The 20,963-nt window shown below is 41.9% G+C and overlaps 1 protein-coding gene across 2 annotated transcripts; it reads right to left on the bottom strand.

Annotated features, from left to right (window-relative positions):
- Positions 1-1,093: 1,093 nt before the first annotated feature.
- Positions 1,094-20,940, bottom strand: LAMP1 (lysosomal associated membrane protein 1). Of its 2 annotated transcripts, none has more exons than XM_051608055.1 (9): positions 20,717-20,940; positions 11,651-11,766; positions 10,094-10,307; positions 9,828-9,989; positions 5,909-6,126; positions 4,093-4,215; positions 3,080-3,149; positions 2,741-2,911; positions 1,094-2,117 (listed from the first exon to the last, which is right to left on the bottom strand). In XM_051608055.1, the coding sequence occupies exons 1-9, from the start codon at positions 20,766-20,768 to the stop codon at positions 1,978-1,980; spliced, it is 1,266 nt and encodes a 421-aa protein (XP_051464015.1). In that variant the 5' UTR covers positions 20,769-20,940; the 3' UTR covers positions 1,094-1,977. The 2 variants fall into 2 exon arrangements, with proteins under 2 accessions (XP_051464015.1, XP_051464014.1); XM_051608054.1 differs by lacking the exon at positions 20,717-20,940 and adding an exon at positions 14,181-14,298.
- Between the last annotated feature and the right edge of the window lie 23 nt (positions 20,941-20,963).

Here is a 20,963-nt window from a genome sequence, read left to right as displayed (position 1 = left end):
TCCTGTCCTTTATGGTAACAGGCACCTTTCTCCTTGCATACTGAAGTGTAAGGACATTAACAGTACCAGACTTCATAGAATCACAGACTTGTCACAGTTGGAAAAGACCTCTAAGATGACTGAGTCCAACTGTTAATCCAGAAAAAAAAAAACAACACCCTGTCCCATGGAGCATGTCCTGAAGTGCCACATCTACACAGTTTTTAATACTTCCAGAGATGGTGACTCCACCACCTCCCTGGCCAGCCCATTCCACTCCCTGACTACACTTTCAGTAAAAAAGTTGTTCCTAATATCTAGTGTAAACCTCCCCTGGCACAACTTCAGGCCCTTTCCTCTTGTGTGACCATCATTTACTTGAGAGGCCAACACCCACTTCCCTACAACCTCCTTTCAGGTAGTTGTAGAGGGCAACTCCAGTAGGTATTAGGAAATACTACTTTATTCACCACTGGCAAAATCCATGGTTTCCCAGTACCACCTTCACGGTGGCAGGGCAAATGGTCCAAAGTATTCCAGCCTTGCTGCTGTGTGTTCAGTTGTCCCTGTCAGAAGAACAGGGTTCTGTGCAATATTGCCTTGGTTCCTGCCCTGTGTACTAAGACCAAAACATGGCTGCAGGAGGAAGTCAGGGAAGCTACAAACTTCCCAAGCACATGACAACACACACAGACCTCAGCAGACATGCATTGCCAACGGTGTGGTAAGAATCCAAAATAAAACCTAAAATGTCATTTACACCATCCTCATAATTGAGTACAGAAAGGGATGCTGCTTAGCAGGGCAGACCAGTGTACTGACATTCCTCAGCAAGCAGCAATTTGATGGAAGAATTAACTTTTCCAGCTCTCAGGTTACTGATACACAGAAGCTTCACCGGTTTCCAATCACAACGTCTAGCACAAGGGACTGTTCCCCAGACACACAGACAGTTAAGCCTCACCTTTGTGCCCCAGAGATAAAAAGTTAAATGCTTGTTTAACACAACTCCACACTAAGGATTGTTTAAAGCTTGCAAAGTACAACTGAACTAAGACTTTGGCACTTACCAAAAGGACAAGTGTTTTTAAGAATGATCAGCAACATGAAGATATACAGAAAAAAATTGTCTTTATTAGCATTGTTACAGGCAATGCATACATAAGAACTGATCCTTAAAGTGTACAACCCCCCAGCCAAGTTTAAAGCAAGAGAATCAGCAGATTGAGATCTATATTGTACACATGTGCAGTAACAGGATCTCTCTGGACCTTCCAACAGAAGAGACTGAAAACACTTTACAAAAAAAGGTAAATAAAAATAACACCCATTTTAAAAAAGTACCAGCTCCTAACAAGCCGGCAGAGCATCAAAAATATCAAACAGGGGAGTTGTCCAATCATAAAGAGTTCCTGTAAGGTTTGAGTATTGCGTCTTTCACACCCTGCATATGCCAGGCATCGAGTTTAAAGCTTAGTAAAAAAAACACACCTAAGAGACAAGGTGGAGTTTAGATTTTAAATTTCCATTTTGTCAGTTGTTACTAGATTTCTTTCAATGCATCACCAGTATAATTAACATCATTGCTGGATGGCAGCAGTATGAAGAATGAGCCTTTTCCCTTTGTTAAGAGTTCTGAAATTGAGTCAGTGTGAATTAGCAACATCCCTCTCTGGAATCTTTAGCTCACATAACCATATGCCAATTCCAAAAAAGCACCCTTAAAAACATTTTGCTTGTTTCTAAGTGGGTAAATGTTTAAACTAGTTAGCAAAATTAAACACCAGAATTTTCAGAAGTTATTTTTGTGCATAGTTAAATGCTGCAAGATGATTTCACATTTAATAAAGCAGACTTTAAAGAAGAAGCAATTTGCAAGAAAAGGTGTTCCCTTACGATATCAATCTTAGCTCAGGGGAAATATGTGGGGTTGGTTTGGGTTTTTTCCCCAGCTTCTTGCAATTGCTTTTCATCTACACTGGCTTTTAGTGCAAGTCATTAAATTGTTTGATATCCAGCATGGCTCCTCTTTCTGCCAATCAAGTAAGCAATTAAGACAATTAGAACAAGACCAGCGAGGGCTGCACCGACTATTATAGGGATCAGCATGTTATTTTCATCCAGTTGACATTCTTCCACTGAAGAAAGAGAGAAAGATCCACGTTAGGCACTGGTGCACCAACAGATGGCTAGATCCAGAACTCAAGCTTCTACTCTCAGCACATAGATAAAAAACTGGCTCAAGCCAACATGTAGCTTAGCTTGCCAACAACCCAAAGGAAGCCAAGTCCACTAACTGTGGTAATTCAGAATGAATTCTTTCTAGTATTAGTTGTATGTACAATAGAGATTTATAATATTTGCTTCCTTCTCAAGAGCTGCTACTGTTCTGCTCAAGCCCAGCTACCATAGATCTACCCACAAGACTCCTCCCTTAGTCCTTTTGCATTAACCACTCACAAAGGACAGCATTAACTAGAAGAGTGAGGACTCTGCCAGAGCTTTGCCCCGAAAACAGACAGGATGGAAAGCTAATGCTGTTCCTTAACTCTTCTCTGGACCACAAGGAAGAAGTCCTGGGTGTTCCAAAGCTTTTTAAATACTTGTTGCACTAGCCCCCAACATCATCTGTAACAGGGCATGCAGAAACTAAGCATGGCACCCACAAGCTGACATTAGACTACAGAATATTACATTTGTATCAAAGTGCACTGCACAAATGTTAGGTGTGTGTCCCCTCCCCAAAATGTAAACCTCTTACCTGCCCCAAATTTGTCTCCATCAATCTTGAAAACCTGGATCTGAACATTAAATACATTGACAAGGGCTTTGTCTGTGACCTGGAGATTCTCCTCTGCACTGCACTTGTAGGAGTTCCCTAGTGTAGCTCTCAGCTCACTCATGCTGTTGTTTGAGGCTTCAAACTTGGGAACTGTGTAAGAGAAAGTCTTATTACAGAACCCTGAAGATCAGGAGTTGTAAGCTCATATAGCTTAAATCTGATGCATTCATCCCCAACATTTTAAATACCTTATTTAATGCAGGCAACCTTAACATTACTACTACTAGTTTCTGAAAGTAGACTTGTAGAAGCCCCTACCTTTTGCTTCAGAAGGCAGAGTTGTGCTCACATCCACACCTTGCAGGAAGAATTTATCAGCACTTGGATTCTTAAAAAAACACAAACCAAACAACACACCAGTAGCTGTCATTTATGTTAATGATGTACAACATAAACTGTTAACATTCTGGGTCTTTTCTGCATCCATTTTAAGAAACGTTTTTCAAAGGGCAGTCCACAACTGGGATTAGCATCCAAGGAAAGAGCCTAGTTGCACATTTAGAGAGAAAAAGCTACAGAAGGTATGCACCTTAGTGAACATTACCTTGGGGGAGGGAAGGGAAACAGAGAAAGAGGGACTGTCACCCCTCAGACTGCTGCCCTGACCTTCACACTGAAGGTCTAGTGCCCCCGTGCCATAACCAGGCTGGTGCAATGATCCCACCTGTGCTAGAGATAAAGCTTTAAAGCAGCTCAGTACCCTGCAGAGATCTGGAGAGTCATTTAATAGCAACAGGTCTATGTGATCATATTTGATTAGCACCATGAGTATGAAGCATGAAGCTGACAAACACAATGGATTACGTCCTCAAGGCTACACAGCACTGGGACAGGGCTGTGGGAGACAGGATTTTCAGTCATCATAGGAGTCCATAAGAAAAGCAGACATGGCTCTTAGGCTATACACAGAACATTAACAACTTAAATCCAGTTCCACACTCGGTTGATTGGATGACATGACCATTTGTCACAGTCTATTCCTCTGCTACAGCAGAGGTGTTTCCAGCTTGAGCAAGAAGCTTTACAGAGTAGGCAACATGATATTTTAAAATAAATTCCCCCTCTAGACAAAATAGATGTCTGTCTATATAGATGTATATATTCTTACCTCACAACAGTTAGGAAGTGCTGAACTCTCCAAATCCCTGTATTAAAGGACTTACTTACTCCCTTCCTGTATTCACACCTTCTTCCTCTTGCACTTGCCCCAGTTAGCTTTCCCACATGGAAAGTCTCACAGACCCCACACAATTCATCTCAGAGATTCTTACCAATGTGAAGTGGAAGGCAACCTTTGTTTTCTCAAAAGTCAGAATCAAGGAGGCAGACACATTGTCACATGTCCCAGAAGAAACAGTAGTATTTGGTATGAAATTCAGCAAATCCAATCCCATCTAGGAGAAAAAAGGATCGATTGTGACATTTGGAGAGACTAATACATCACCATATGTTCAGTCTACTTCTAGCTTGCTTGTACTCACATGCACACAATGCTGTGTTTGCACACACATTTTACACACAGCTGGGCAGATACACGTGCAAGTTACAGGCTGGTGTAAGCTGCACCTTAGTTACCAGGCTGGTACAGAGGACAAAGGGCATCTTTGCAAGCCTAATAAAGCTTTCAGCAGCCCTAACTGGCTGAGTCCAGTAACCTGCTGCTTTCTCCACACTAAACTTCTTTGGTCCCAGCAGCATAAGGAAAAATAATAGTAACCACCACTATACAGGAGCAACAAGCTATAAAACCACTGCTTTGACATAATCAAGGGAGCTGCCTGTAAGCGTAGCCACCTTGCATGTCACTTCAGATCAAAATGCTTTAGCTTTGCAAATGGTGCATGATTTTAAGTCCTGTGTGTGCCAAAGGCTATGGGCTAAATGCACAGGCCGAACAATCCCACAGAAACCTTCAGCAGCTCTTAGGTTTTTCAAAGTCACATGAGGGTCAGCTATCTGCCACTTCCTCACTGGTCATCATCACACTTGGAATCAGCAGTTCCAGCAGAGCTAGAATGCTACATGACAGGACACAGCTTAGGGAACTTCACACAATTGAGGTGACTAAAATAGTCCATCATAGTCAGATACTGTACAGCCCACACAGCTGTCAGTGCTCATGATTCTACCTCTCCATCATCATTAATAAATGCAATAGATTCCTTTGCACCACCACATCCAGCATTAAGCTGTTAAATCCTATAGAGATATCACCCTTCTCACACCAGGCCCTTTATCACTGAGATCCAACCTGAACTACCCAAAAGCAGCCATAAATTGTTTGCCTGCACTTATCCTCATTACCTCAGATGAAGCCACAGGACAGGAAAAAGCCACTTGTAATCAGAGGTCCCTATAAAAAAGCTTTACTGAACACAAAAGTTTGCTGACCCTTGGTCACTCTCTTTGGGATTATGCTCATCACTTTGCCTTTACTGATCAGTGAGTAACAGGCTGGCCCATGGGGCTGGCAGGCTGGGCTTTACATCAACAATGGAAGGAAAGAACCTGTGGTGGGGCTGGATCTTATATAAACCATGTAGCATTTTTGCTGTTAAAATCGGCCATTTAGTAGCTCTTAAGCACAGAAGTCAAACCCAAGCCTCTTTGGTGCTGGCTGGAAATTAGCACTAAGTCACAAGTTTGTCCAGTTTTACAGTAGGAAATACTATAATAATGATTTTCCCTTCTAATAGTCCTTGCTTTCACTCAAGTGTCTGAAGCCAAATTCCTGTATTTTATTTAGCAGCTTATAAATCTAAGAAACTGCTATCTTTGATATAGGATTCCCCCCACTTGGTATTTTTTACTGCTTCTGTGGAATAGCTGTACTTACTTACTGGATTTGACTAACAAATTTAGTACTCTTCCTGAATGGAAAAATCTTTAGTGACCAGTTTCAGTAGAAGAGAACTGTTTGAATCATCACTAATCTAGTCCAAGTTAAGCAATTCAAAGAGAAGACAATCATGGATTAACACTACAAAGAAATGGGATTCCTAAAAAAAGAAAAAGTTAACCTATAATATTTTACCAAGTCTTCCCCAAAGAAGGAATCTGAAGGCATTGAAGAAAGACAAAATGTACCTTTTCATCTTTTTTTTGATAGGTGATATTAAGCTGTAACCCCATGTATGCAAGTACACAGGTTCCATTTGGACCAGTCACATTGTATTTACCAACTGCAGGATCTGGGGGCGATGCTGTTGGGGCTGGGCTAGTTGTTGGAACCTGGCTAGTGGTATGTTTAGGAGTTGTAGGTACTACAGCAGTGGTAGAGACCATATCTTCAGCACATTCTGTCTCTGGAGAGAAAGGAAAACAGTCATTACCAACCAAAATAAAGCTGTGGAATGCTCTACCTTTTTAATCCTCAAGGGAAAGAAGGACAATTTCAAGTAGCTTTTCCTAACAGAAGATACTAAAAGCTGAGAAACACAATGGAAAAGCATTACACATGCTTGTTAGAAAGACTGAGATGCTTTTAAAGCCTTATACCTGTTAACAGAAAATGACACCTAAGCTCTTAATTTACACAAATTCATGGTGACCACATCTGCTTTTATTCATGTCTGTCATTTCACTGTCATTTCCAGGATAAATAAGATACTGCTGTGTTGACAGAGCCAGCATTCCAGCCGTAAGTCCACAGCAGGGCTGCAATGACTACCCCTCAGACACTCTGCACAGTCCTGTGCTAGAAGCAGAGGAACAGTTCCCCCACCCACTATTAAAAGTGGTCTCCCAGGAGATGTGTTACTCTCCTTCCCCTACCTCCTTCAGTTACACTGCCAGGATGTCAGGACCCTATATGATTTTGTTTACCCACAGTAACATTAAAATGTTACTGGACCTCTCCAGTCCTCATAGCAGTGCTGTGCCTCTTCTGTCCTCAGCAAAGGGATTCTAAGACACTGCTTCTGATGGCAAATGTTTTGCCATGTCCTCTCCCTTTGGGTCTTGGGTCCATCCTTCCCCTTAGCCCTGCATTAGTAGCCACCCACCACCTCGATAAAAAGCAGAGTGAAGATGTGTAAGACTGCCTTCTCTTTTCATCCAATTAAGCAGCAACTTCTGAGGCAAAAAGAGAGAAAGAACAGCGACTCAGATTTATTTGCCAGGGTACTTGGAAACACCTGGCAGCAAGACCTTAACTTGATCTGGGAGCCAAGAAGATTCCTGCATTGAACATCCAAGCCAAAATCAAAGGTCACAGCAAAAACATGACTGTAGTAGAGACTTCATGTTCCCAGCCAAGGTCATCTCCACGCGTCAGGGATAAGAACTTGCAACTTTATAAGGATGACAGCAACTGCAGCACCAGTCAATTCTGACTCAAAGGGCCTACTTCTGAAATGTAATCCATACCTATCTTGCAGATACTAGATATCTAATAAATAGCATCTGAATTTAAACAGCAACTTTCGAAGATGGCTCAGAAATAAGAACTTTAATCATACCTTCTGAACTCAGAGTCTCCAACATAGCACACTTTCTTAGATCTACTCCATTTCTAGAAAGACCAAGAGCAGAGGGAAGATGGATGAATGGAGGGGTGACCTATCTTTTGCACATTTTAATAGGTACAGGTCAGGACCCAAAATGTGTTACTTTCCTAACAAATGAACCAAACAGCAGCTTTACTTGGTGGTTCAATGGAGATTTTCCGTCCATCTGGCAAGACCAACTCATCCAGCCTCTTACTCAAGTCAGCAGAAATGGAAACAACCAAACCACTTAAACTGAAAGCTTGCCCTAGGTAGAGCCTTGATACAGTATTTTTACTGAACACATTTGCAGGATAGCTCCTAGTAACTCTTCAAGGCAGATTTTGAGGCTATACAAAAATTCTTGTGTCTTTTTCTGACAGTTACAGGAAAGCAGCTGACAAAACTATCAACAGATAAAATGAAAGCCTCCTTCTCTTCACAGCTGCAGATAACAACTATCATAACCTCAGTCACTAACTTCTAGGTACATTGTCAGAAGTTACCATTACCAGTGATGCACAGATGCACTGAATATTGACTCCCCTTCAGTGAGCTTTGCCCAGAGCACCAGCAGAAATACCCTCTCATGGAGTTGCATGGAAAAAAGTTAAGGGAGAATTTCAGATCTAAGGTTTATCAATAACTAGCTGCCAAAAGGACAGCAAAAGTCTCAAGCATACAAGAGTGGAAAGAAGGAACTGACCTGGAAAGAACAAGGTGATTTCAGGGTCAAGATTTAAAAAAATAAATAAATATATATAGAGAGAGAGTGAGAATTCTTTAACCATCTGAAGAAAAAGGAAAAAAATAATTAAAAAAAAAATCACAAAACAAGGAGCGCTCATGTACAATAGAAACAGAAAAATATATGGATACAGTCCCAATACAGTAATAAAAACTTAGTGATGATGATTAATTGAAGGAAAAAACTGAGCATGGCAGTACAAATAACAAGAATGTAGAAACAAACAAAAAAACCCAAAAAGCTTGAACTCAGATCAAACAGTATCTACCCCAGGATCATAGGAAATAACATTTTTTTTCTGATGATCAACAGCTTCATCAAGACAGTGATACCACATGATGAAGAAAAGCAACTCTGGGCAAGAGATCCTGGCAAATTGAAGTGTTTATATTAATCTAAAAAAGAAGTAATTAGAAATAGACAACAAATGCTGACAAGTTTGTGTTGCATAAGGAACAATCCTCCCCCCAAAAAATGCAATATTGATTATTTTTTAACCAACAGAGTATGTGAGAACAGATAATAGGTGGCATTAAAAGGAACACTATTACACAGTAGGGAGACTTTACTGAAGTAATATAGAAGTTAAAACCCAGCTTTTCCCAATATCATGGCTTATGTCCAAGCCTGCTGGTAACTGATTACTTATCATACTTTTCCAGCATAACAACTGACTCAAGATATCCTATTCTAAAAATGAGACAGTTCTGAAGACTGGAATAACAGAAATCAGGTTAATTTTTTTAAAAACTACAAATGTAGGTCCACTTCATTGTGGCAAACTAGTCCACTGAATGGAAAAGACTGGTCAACAAAATGATACAGACTGAAATCTGAGCCAGTCATGTGAAGCAGCCATAAAATTAGTCAACTCCAGTATTACCACATATCAGGCAAGGTATGAGACAGACACAGGACAAGGTACAAATACTTCTGTAGAAGGTATCTGTTCAATGTATCCATCCCATGCCAACTGATTACCCTGGTTTATAAAATTCATTTCAGCAGGGGCAAAAGTGGGATTAATAACATAAGAATGTAAATTTCTACATTTCCCAGATAGGATCAGACTTCTTACTTGCCCTAACAGTAAGGGAAAGATTTATCAAACATCAATAGCCATGTAAACTAAAGAATGTTGCCACAAAAGAACATGAATATACCATGAAGTAGTTGTCTTCTAATCATTACAGCAGCAAAGTTCCAAAATGCTTTTCAATACAAGCAATCAGGACAAAACATCATTTTGTGACTGAGCCTGACAGAGAAAGAATGTCACTGCTACAGCTCATAAAAGGCCTCTTGTAGGAAGATGTATATATCTGCTCTCTACAGACCAGTTCTCTATTGTCTGCCATTAGATAGCTCATTTTCCCCTAAGCACACAGTATCTAGTTCAAACTACTTTGGTAGAGGCATAATACTTGAAGTTATCAGATACTTTTAGAACTAGGATTTTGGCCCTGTGTCCAGTCAACCAACTGTAGCTTATGAGTTTATGTTTACATCCATTAAAATCCACGAACACGAGGAATGTTACCTGAAACCTGTACAAAACATATGAGAACAGTGCACAACCTTCTAGTCACGGATGCTGACACTCCTACAAAGAAAACCTGAAGCAGGTCTATTAGTTTCAAAAGATGCTGCTATCAGAGCTTTAGATCCAGTTTGTACCTGACTAAATATAATCAGTCAGGACTTAAAGATAAATAATCTATTACTGGAAATACTAGCTCTCCAAGTGCGTTTCCTGCTACAAGATACCTACTGTTCATACTGAAAGTGCCATTTGTGAGATAGGCTTCCAAAGTAACGTTGCTGAAAGTAACATTCACATTCTTCATATTGATGTACTTGGAGTTGATGCATCTGTATGTTGTGCCCATATCTGCCTGAATAGTAGTTTTATGTGATACCTTCTTCACTCCACCTGTAAAAAAATTACATTGTATTAGTATGTAACAGTATGTGCAGAAACAAATGCTGTAACATCTGGAAAGGTTACACAGTGAGAAGAGGAAGTTTTCCTTTTACCTGCAGTTGAATTATGGAATAAAGTTGCATCTGACAGATTGTAGTGGAAAACTAGTTCTTCAACTTGGTACTTGTCCAAATGTTCTGAGAAATTCAGGCTTAAAGAATGTCCTGCTCCAAAGCCCAACACCAGAAGTGGATGAGATGCGTTACCTTTACCACATGAGCTCTGTGACTCTACTGTAGCATTTTGTGGCAGAAAAAACTGTGCAAACTGTGGAGTAGAAAACAAAACATGTACAATGGGGATGATGTAATAGCTTTTCCTTACTGCTTTTTAAATATCCTATTAAACTGTTTTGAAGCATACAGCTGATATTCATATATGCTATAAAATATCTACTTACATACCCGTATATAACAAGTTACTGGAGCTTCGATTTCTAATACTGCTTTCTCAAATTTGAGGAGCAAACAGTACATACAGCATCTCTTAGACTTTTTTTGCCCTAAACTAGCACTGAATTTGCAGATATTTCTGTACTAGGTGAATCAAATGTGGCAAATTCTGGACATGTGAAAGCTGGGAAAATTTAAGCTTTGCTTCTTGTAGTACAATTGAGTAATAACAAAAGCAAATGGTACAGCCTAGTACATACTTTGGCTATAATACTTTGAGTTTATTACATACTGAGAAGTAACCTGGTACTTGAAGGCCAATGGAATGTTCACTGGAAAGTTTTGAGCTTACTGCTTACAAGCAGAAACAGCCAAAAGCATGTTGTGAAAGCAGTCACCTCTGAATGCAAACTTGTATACCAGTATCAGCAGGACTTCACTCCATCAGGACCAGAGAAAAAGTGGACTCAGCAAAAAAACTCTTAGTTTAAATAATACATACCAAGTGCACAAGTGGCAAAGGAGCAGTATGTTTTTAATCTCACATTACACTAATGGCTAAAATCTACATGAACATGAATGCCTCAAAACATGCAACTGCAATGAGATTATAAAAAAAATTAAATAATCCGTAATTCCTCTTCAGTACTAAAGATACAAAAAAAGTAAACTAAAGAGCAGAATATTTGTAAATAAAAAAAATAATCTTAACTTTCCATTAACAGGCCTTTGCTGTTAATGTGAAAAAACATGCAGGCACTGAACTGGCCTGTAGATTCACTGAAAGCTAGCAATTTACTTACTGGGAAGATGACAGGTTCCAGGGAATTTTAAAAGCTATGTGCCAACAGCCACTTCAGTTCAGATTTAGTCCATATATGTGTGACCAAGCTCACCAAAAGACAGCTCATAGCATTTTTGCCTTTCCAGTTCCAATGAAAGCCACTTTAGCTACCACTAGGACCGGTGTGGAATTTCAGTCACAAAAGTAATTTCACACAGATAGTGCTTGTGGTGGCTTCACACAGCCTTAACCTTGTTGTTTAATTAGAACCATCAATAACAAAGAAAAGTTGATGCAACATGACTGGGAGGGGAGAAATCTTTGTGGAAGCAGTTTTTCATACTTAAATATTTGTTTAAATACTGCACACATGCAGAAATACCACACATTTTATCAACACAAGTTAGAGACAATCAGTGAGATACGCCCCTCACCTCTTTTTGTCCATTGCTTTTGTATTCCACTGAGAAGGCTACTGTTAGATCAGCGATTATGCAGATCTTACCACTTGAGTCTTTCACCTCAAATGAAGAGGAAGCCTGTAAAAAGCCTGTTAAAAACAACAAGTTGGTTAACTTGGTGTTGCATTTTTATTTTTGATCCCAGAGACGGATATGTACAACTGTGCATTTGGGGAGTACATCCTGAACAGCAACTGAGTTTGGAAACTTGGGCATTAATGGTCTCTACACTTCAACATCACTAACGCACAGATAAAAAATATAACATCCCATTTATAAAAAGACAAAGCCACTCAAACCAAAACTGTTGACATGCTGGGTCCTCAGAGGGTAAGAAAAACTTGCCACAAATGCCAGTCTTACTGTTCAAGGCAGCTACTCAGCGTTCACCCTACACAGCAACTATTTTGCATGCTTCAGCCAGAACTGACTTAGCTTGTTTGATCCTGCCTGTAGCACTCAGCCTTCCCCCCACAGCACAGCGCGCAGCCTTCATTCCCGCTGTACCAGGACACTCAGCTGTACATGCACTGAATGCAGCATTTAGAAAGCTTGGATTGACTGCAGATGTTTTGGAGGGACTGCCAAAAATAGCATGATGGAGCATGCCACCCTTGCCAGGAGAACTTCTCTTTAATGTCATCGTGCTCTCCACACTTGAGTGGAGGATGGGGACCAAGACCTTGACACTGCCTGAGGTTATGTTTTCCTGACTGGTTTAAACTAACCTCAGGCTGAGCTGCTGACCAAAGCACAGCTTTCCCCCACCCACTGCCCTTCAGTCCCAGGGTTCAGAGCACCAATACAACTGACCACACTAGTACTGACTTAACAGAGTAAGAACATGCAGTGAGAGGAGCACAGGATTGTCCCTTCTGACAGCAACATGGACTCAGGCCAGCATCCACTGACAACAAAGCTTCACCTAGAGGACAAGCTGCAGCAGGCTGGATACAGCCTCAAAGCTGGTTATCTCAGCCTTCATTTGTAGTAAGGGCTAACTGGAACAGTGCTACTGTATCTAAAAATCCTACCAAGGTGCTCCGGTTCTTTATTGCATTTTATTTTTCCGATTCTCAGTTTGTCACCACACACACACATCCAAAGCAAACCTCGCTGCAAGAAGCCTGCACCACTCTCATGCTAGCAATTTACCAGCTTGCATTTGCAACAACTTCAGTCTCACAGAAAACTTGAAGAAAAACAAGCAGCTGCCTGACAAACCACTCAATTTATCTCAAGCAAGGAAGCTTTAAAGAGTCAAACATGCTAAACCATTCAACTGCTGATATACCAAAAGGATCTACCAAAGGGATTATCAGCTAGCTTGCACCCCTCAAAAAAGTTTTTAAAAAGCAAATTCCAATTTTACAACTTTTTTTGCTACAAAACTATGGTGCATACAATTGTATTAGGAAAAATTGGACTTTGTCAGCTGGACTCTGGTAGAAGGCTCTTCAGTTGTAAGAACACAGTGGAAACAATTTCTCTGGCACTCAGCAAGCATTTTCCTTTATTGCCTTCCACTTAGCAACAACATATCCTCCCCAGGCACCCAAGTGGGCCAAAACTTAAGCTAGAATTCGTATACTTTACCCAGTTTAAAGACTCTAGTCTTGAAATGAGAAATAGAAAAAATTGCTTAAGAAAGGATAGCACAGAAAACAGATATTTCAAAGCAAAATTGTCCTACCTTTATGTCCAGCTCATAATGCTCATTAAGGAACATGCATTCACAAAGAAAATGTTATTTATTGCAGTTCAGAGCAATACTAGAAATAGTCGATGCTCCTCTGCGTAAAAGTTTCAATTTGCAAAGTTTCCTTTAATTTGAATTTACATCTGGAACTTGTTTACGTTGTACCCAAGTACTTGTCTTCTCAAGAGCAGAGCTGCTTACACTTTCCCAAAGCTTTTAGCACAGCATAGAAAACAGTGCAGAGGCAGAATATAAGAGTCCAGTTACTTGAACTAAAACTACCTATGGAAACAGTGCCAGAAAACCTTCAGTGTGTATGCTGATTCCCTTGACTGACAGCTATTAAAAATCTTGGCAATATTAACGCTAAAAATAAACAATAGGCAGTAAAAGAATTAAAGAAGAAAAAAGTTTTTAAAGGAAATGCAGAGGAAGGAAAAGACTGAAAAATTATTAGGAAAAATGTTGCTGACGTAAAGGAAAATGTGATGGACCTGCCCATCACAGATGATTCAGAGAACAACAACAGACAACACAGAGGTACCAGAAAGCACCAAATGGAAGACAGATTCTGGGAATGAAGAGCTGACAAATCCCCCTCAGTATGTTTAAGTAATAGAAAATAAAGGGTGTGAACAAACAGTTAAAAATACCACCTGCATAGCTACTAGGTTTTTGCAAGGTTCACATCATTATATTAATTCTGATTTCTTTAGTGGACCAAGCACTATAAAATCCCATTCCTTAAGAAATGTTCAGCAGCTGCTGGATTTGCAGTGTCAGTGATAAGACAGAAGTACTAACCACGAGACACTGAGCTGTCCTCTATGAGGTGGCAAGAGGGCTGTTTCACTGCAAGTAAGTCAGCGTTCACAGAGCACAGTGCTGCAGAATCATCTGCTCCCATGGTCTTGGAGGAGTGTAGATGAAACAGAGTGAAACGTAAAGGACACAGGGGCAAAGAAAAATCAGCAAAAAACCGACTGAAGAACAAATCAGCAGACTGAAGGAAATAAGGTCCTGCCTACTCTTTGCTCCAGCCAAATCAAGGCACAGGAACAGTTCCCTGGGTTTGGCAGGAAAGCAGCTGTTGAGTTTGTGAAGGCAGTTTCAGTGTCAACTAGTGATTAATGCGTGAATCATCACCAACCCACAAATAGTAAGAGCCTACAGTCAAAATGTCAGGAATACAGAAAAGCAAACTGATGCTGAATCAATCTGTCCTGGGAATATTCCTAATTAAGTTACATAAAGTGTTGCTCAACTTTATCGTGGTGTATCTACGAGTTGATAGTACTGCTTGAACTTCTCATAACTTTGCTATTTAACAAAAAAAACTGATACAACCTCCAGTTTATTAACTTCAGACTTTAAACACTCACCTTAATAAACTGTAGCATCCTACTTGACAACTACCTGTGCTAGAGCAAGTGCAGTACTTCAGATTTACAAAGCTGAACAGCTCCTAGACTTTTCAATAGCAAGAAGTAAGTTTTGTGAAATTTATTATCCACTTGGCTGGAAATACTGTGTTATGGAGACCTAGTAGAGGAATCATCAAAAATGTACTAGCATAAAAAAAATTTCCACTTAGTTCAGATGCTTCTTTTGTATCCTAGCAATTTCTGGAAAAGGGCTGCTTGCATTTATTCTAGCTGCACATTTTCAATTGAAGACTGTAAGATAATCTCTCCCTTCATATCTAATTTCTGACATTACAGCCAAGCACAGCTACTCTTAGGTTACTCTGCCATATAATGGAAAGCTATTAAGGGAGAAAGATTAATGGTTGTTGTGCTCTAAAAAAAGCAAACACATATTAATGGCAATTGTTTACACTGTCTGCTTGAAAAGAGGACTTCAGTTACTATAGTTAATTATTTACTTTGTCTCCAATTTTTATCAGAAACATGGAACACTGACAATAAGGATCTCAAACACAAAAGCTACTTTTAAATAATGTGGCTTTTGTTACCATATTCATACTTTCTGCATAAGTAAAAAAACCCTTTTGTATTTTTTCCTCCTCCCTCTTCAAAGAAAGGGCAGCAAACCACCCAAAACCACCTGGGCACACACCCCACATCATCAGTAGTTCAAGTAACACACATGCCGAGTGGAGGGGATTGCTAGCAGTTATGCTGAGTGGCCACGGCATTAGGGAGGAAACCCACAGCTGCAGCGTCACCCAGCTAACCACTCCCCACAAGCGACGGTGGTTCAGAGCATCCCACCCACAGCCAGGTCACAGACAGCAAAGACTGCCCAGCGACAACGCACCCTGTAATTACTGCGCGGCAGGACTCTGAAGGTAAGGGATGCTTGCTAACACATGCCAGCACAACACAGTCACTCTCTGCCTAAGCTACAGCACTGCTGTGTTGCCCCACACCTTTGCCCAGATGGTCTTTGGGTTCTTAGGGTACACAGAGCAAATGCTGCTATATATGGGCCATTAACACAAGGAGATAAGAAATGCTGGTTCTTATCTAGAGAAGGTTTACTTCTCATTGTACATGTGATCAGAAGCATCCAGTAATTTACTGACTCTCATAGTTTGTAAGGATCCTGTCATCTCAGTGACATTTTGTGAAAAAAAGTTATCTTCATCATCACTTTAGACTCCTAAGTCTATGTCGGAGAAGAAAATGAAAAAGTCCCTGAGGAGTTATGCTCTCCTCTAATCACTTGTCTTCTAAGGCAAGCACCAATCCCAGAGGAACACCTAATACAAGTCTTTTCTCAAAAGACCAAGTCAAAATCACTTGCTTAGGATCCAGGATCTATACTACCTTAGAATAGTACAGAAAAAACAAGAACTTCAAAAATGATATTTTTGAAAGATCACAACATTTATCAACCTTAACATTTCTGGGGAACAACTGAAAGCAGGAAAAATCTCTACAGACTTGATGTATGAACCATTTTGAGTGACAGAAAGTGGCCTTCATAAAATTATGAGTTATACTTATCTGTCACCAATGGTGTCAGAAAACTGAACGCTGACTGGAAAGCATACCAGGAAAGGACTAGGCTGGACTCACTTCAATTGCTGCTGGGCACACCTGAACACAAACACAGTGGTGGCAGGGCGGAACAGAGCTTAATTAAAGGATGGATGAGAGTACTTCAGGGGAGAAAAGAATCGGCTGCACTTGTGCAGGCACAGCACCCGATTATTTCAAGTTCCTGATCCAATGCTAGAAGACACATCCTTGCCAACTAACAGGGTCAGACTCATAGAGTCTCAGACTAAGTTTTTTTATATTGTTGATTTCTATTAAGGCAGTAAACATTTCGTTTCTCAATGCAAGTTTGTAGATTAATAACATCTGTCTTTATAAATTTATAAAAGTACAAAAGCATTATAAAGGAAAGGCTATTAAGCAGCTGTACACTTGCCATTTGGCCAGAGAATCACACCATTGCATGAAGTTTAGTCACATGAAGCTTCCTTCTGTTTTCCTACCTAGAGGAAGGAAGCCCTGGGATAGCTCTACAGCAGCTGATTACATGGGTCCACCAGGAGGCCTGGACTCCCATGGCTACACCTTTTCCAGCATTCACGAAAGATCATTTTGCACTTGCTCTGGTCAGCGCTGCTGTATCCACCCAAACAACTAATACACATCCTTCACGCAGTTGGCATCCCCAAGTAACATTTTGGAGGAAGAAGCATTGTTTTGACAACTTAACGAGAAACCTTCTCCAGAGGAGAGGATATTGGAAAAAAGGTAATAAACCAACTGCCTGAGTAAACCACTCACCTTATCCTATCGAGAACAGATCTCACCCCTGTCAAGGGGGTGAGAGGAGGGAGGAAATCAGAGGCCAATGAAGTTTAATACAAGAAAACAAAAAATACTAAGTGTGCACTACTGTACTCAAGCCTGAACACTGCAGAGGGAACAGCCAGACAACTGCCCACTGCACAGAGCTGAACCACGTTTGAAATTCAGTACTCTACTAACAGGGTACTATGAACACTCTCGCACTTCCAATTACCATAGAAAAAGTTGTACTGACAGCTAGCGGTGCTGTCAAGTGACAAAGAAGGCAGAGAAACTGCTTCCCTTAGACTGAAAGGAGTACTAGTCCATCTTGAAGTCAGATGCACAAAAACCATGGAAGCCTGATTTATCAAAACATAAGATACGTTTAAAAAATAGTAGGCCTATAATTTAGGATTAAGACAATGCAATTAAGTGTTCAAAGTTAGCTGTGTTAACTACGACCACTCAAATACTCAAAAGGGTCTCCTTCCAAGCTTAAGATAACAAATACCAAGAAATCCATCATGGCACCAAGCTTTCTCAAGAAGTACCCAAATAGTGTCTGACTTGAAAGAAAACACAAACTGTGGCAGTTAAGCTGAAAGAAGCAAAAACAAGGCATGCCTTCGTAGTGCTACAAATAAGTTATCTTTAAGACATATGAAAGGCTTAACAGATAACAGCAGTTAGCTTCTCAATAAAACATCCTTGTTTTCTTTGAGTAGGATCCCTCTGGACCTAGAGGTAGTTCAGTTTATCGTCTGCTACTGATTAAAAGTCATCCTATTCACTACAGAACAATCTAGAAGCAGGTTACACCAAAAATGAAACTTCTAAGTCAGCCTGAACAGGAACCTAGGGAACACAGCTCCAAAGCAGTGTGTCAGGGAGCATGCAGAGTTCTTACTCGGCAAGTAAGAAGTTACTTTGTAAATCAGAAAAGCTGCTAAGTCAAAGCTGAGTAAACTATTACACGTCAACAGGCTTGCAAGCTAATACACAAATTCAAATCCTTAGAGACTGTGTCAACACACTTAAAAAAGCTACCAAGCAAACACTATGTTAAGGGTAAAATAATGTTTCGAAACTCACACAACATAAAAGTGGTTATATTTTGTGAAAACTACTTTATACTCATTTTCAGTTCCATACAGCTAGCAATGCCAAAAGTGAGGAAAACAATACAGCACCAAATTATTCACTGGCTGGAATTTATTATCCAAGTTTCTCTCAACTACCCCTTGGTTGGTAGCAAGGTTTGAAATTCCCCTTTGGACTGAGTTGTGCAATAGAAACATGTGGATTATGCGTCAATAACCCTGAAACGGAACCACACTACCTCTTCAAACTAATTTTTCCTTCCCCACGTATCAGACACTTCATTACTTATGCACTGATACTGAATCAATGTTTGACTCTAAACTTAAGATTTTCAGAAATGTTTTCTCTGATGTGTTTGTGTTTCAGTAAGTAAAGAGCACAAGCAGCTCTCTTGGGCTTGGCACACAACACAACTGACCCACTGTGCTCAACAGCAAACAAACACCATCTTCACCTCACATTTCAAAATGCAGCAGCTAAGTTTGTGGGCAGATACTTCATTTCCCACAAACTCCTTTCCCTGTATTTATCACTGTATTACCTAAATCATGAGGAAATTGATCACAAAATACACTGGATGTGGTGTTGGTGGATATGGTTTAGGGGAGAACTTTGTAGAGTAGGGATGATGGTTGGACTCAGTGATCCCAAGGGTCTTTTCCAACCTGCACGGTTCTATGATTCTGTATGAAACACTCAGCTTGGTGCTCACTGCTCAATGTGAGCTGAAAACTGAAACAGTAGGTGAAGTGTGCTGAGGTATTCTGGAAGAAAAAAAATAATTCTATTGTTCCAAAGCCAAGGCATTGCCAAACAAGCTTCCACATCTGACCCACCCATGCTAATCCTTCAGCCTCCTGTCACCATTACCTTAACCTCATCAGCGTGCACTCAAATGATTAAAAGGCTGCAAACATCAAAAGAATTCAACTCGTATCTCAACATATTCTTCTCCCCTCACTATCACGCAAGCCCCAGACTCTGGAAGAAGATGGTGGAGGTTATCTGTACTGCAAGGAGGGGTCTCGATTTGCACCACAAAGTTCTCCCCCAAGATTGCAGGCTAAAGTTATGTAGAAACATCCAGCTACTAGACATTGGTACAAAGCCGTGTTTGTCAGTAAATAGTTACGCAGTAGTAAAAGCAACTACTCTGTCAGTTGCAGAAACCTAACACATTTTGCATGCCAGAAAGTGACAAAGCTAAATGCACTGAATGATGTTTGTAACTGCTAATTAAGCAGGGGAAGATTGCTACAGTCCCAGAATATATCATCCGTTGTACACTTAAAAACTACACAAGCTAATTAGAAAGCAAACAAAAGGAATTTTAGCCATAACCATATTAAACAAACTAAACAAAGATTTTAGTCTATAACATCAGTTCAAAGCCACTTAAGTTGTGGATGCCAATCCTAAAAAGCAAATCTGATAACACTCCAAGTCACTGAGCTCACTAGACAGGCTGACAAAGATCTGGATGCCCCTGTTGAGCGACGCCTTTCAGGCTGTCAACAATGACGAAGACGTACACCCCTAAAGAAACATCAGAAGAGTTTCAAAGGCTGTCATAATCTCCAAAGTGACAGCAGACAACCGTTCCCGACTGCTGCTTTATTCAGGAAATATCTGTGCTAGCTGCTGAAGAAGTTTCCTTTGCTGCCAAAGCCACATTTCAGAAACTCGATAGGGTCGCGTGATATGGCGTTCAAGGCAAGAAACCTAAAGCAAGGTAGTTATCAGTAAACAAGCAAGACACACTTCCTCGTAAAACAGTCCTGCTGCACTAACAAACCTTCTTGCCCAGGCACTAAAATCCCCCTGCTCCAGTGGTATTTCTTGATTTCACCCAAGATAGGTCAGGATGAACGCCGTTGAGCAAGGGTGCGTTACAGGCCCTATAAAGAAGATCTACTTCCAAGCAATGACATCAGTAGTTCTTGTGTTTCCACGCCACCTAAGAGGTGAAGGCATATTTTCGGGCTCTTCCCGGAGCGCTGTCTGGCCACTCAGCGCCGATGCCCAGAGGAGCGTTCCCGGGCGCTACCCGGTTGGCCCCCAAGCTCAGCAGCAGCCGCCACCTTCCCTCACACCTCCCGCAGCCGTCGGAGGCGCCGCAGGGCCCCGCTGCGGGGAGGCTCAACCTCCCCGAAGGCCCCGCCGTCTGCCGGGGCCCCCCGCGGGCGGCCCTGCTGCCAGGCCCCGCTCAGGCCGCGGCCCAGCCGGCTGCCGCGCCGCTGCCCGCAGCAGGGCCGGGACCCCCCGGGCCCGCCTCACCGCTCCGGAACTGCGACAGCAGGTGGGAGCCCTCGGGCGGGTTTCCCGTCCCAGCCGGCGCACAGGTGCGGCGCCCAGCGCCGCCCGCCCGCCTGCCCGGGGCAGGCCGCAACGACCCCCCGCACTGCGCCACCCGCCCCGCTCCGCTCCCCGCAGGCCGCCCCCCTTGCCCCCCCCGCCGCCCCTTACCGAGCAGGGCGGCCGCCGCGAGCAGCCCCCGCACGCCCTGGGCCCGAGGCATGGCGGGGTGCGGGCAGGGGGTGAGGGCAGGGGGTGAGGCGGCGGCGGCAGCGGCGAGCCCGGGGGGCGGCGGCGGGGCAGGGCGCTGGGGAGGCTGGCGACGGCCCCGCCGGTCAGATGGGCCGCTGACGCCACACCGGCCCGCCCGCCCCGCGCCACGTGACCCGCCGGCTGCGCGCGCGGGGCCGCCCCGGCG

Source organism: Apus apus, chromosome 1 (genome assembly GCF_020740795.1).
Source record: "Apus apus isolate bApuApu2 chromosome 1, bApuApu2.pri.cur, whole genome shotgun sequence".
Classification (NCBI taxonomy): Eukaryota; Metazoa; Chordata; class Aves; order Apodiformes; family Apodidae; genus Apus; species Apus apus.
The sequence above is the reverse complement of the archived record's forward strand: the minus strand, read 5'-3'. Positions and strand labels throughout refer to the sequence as shown.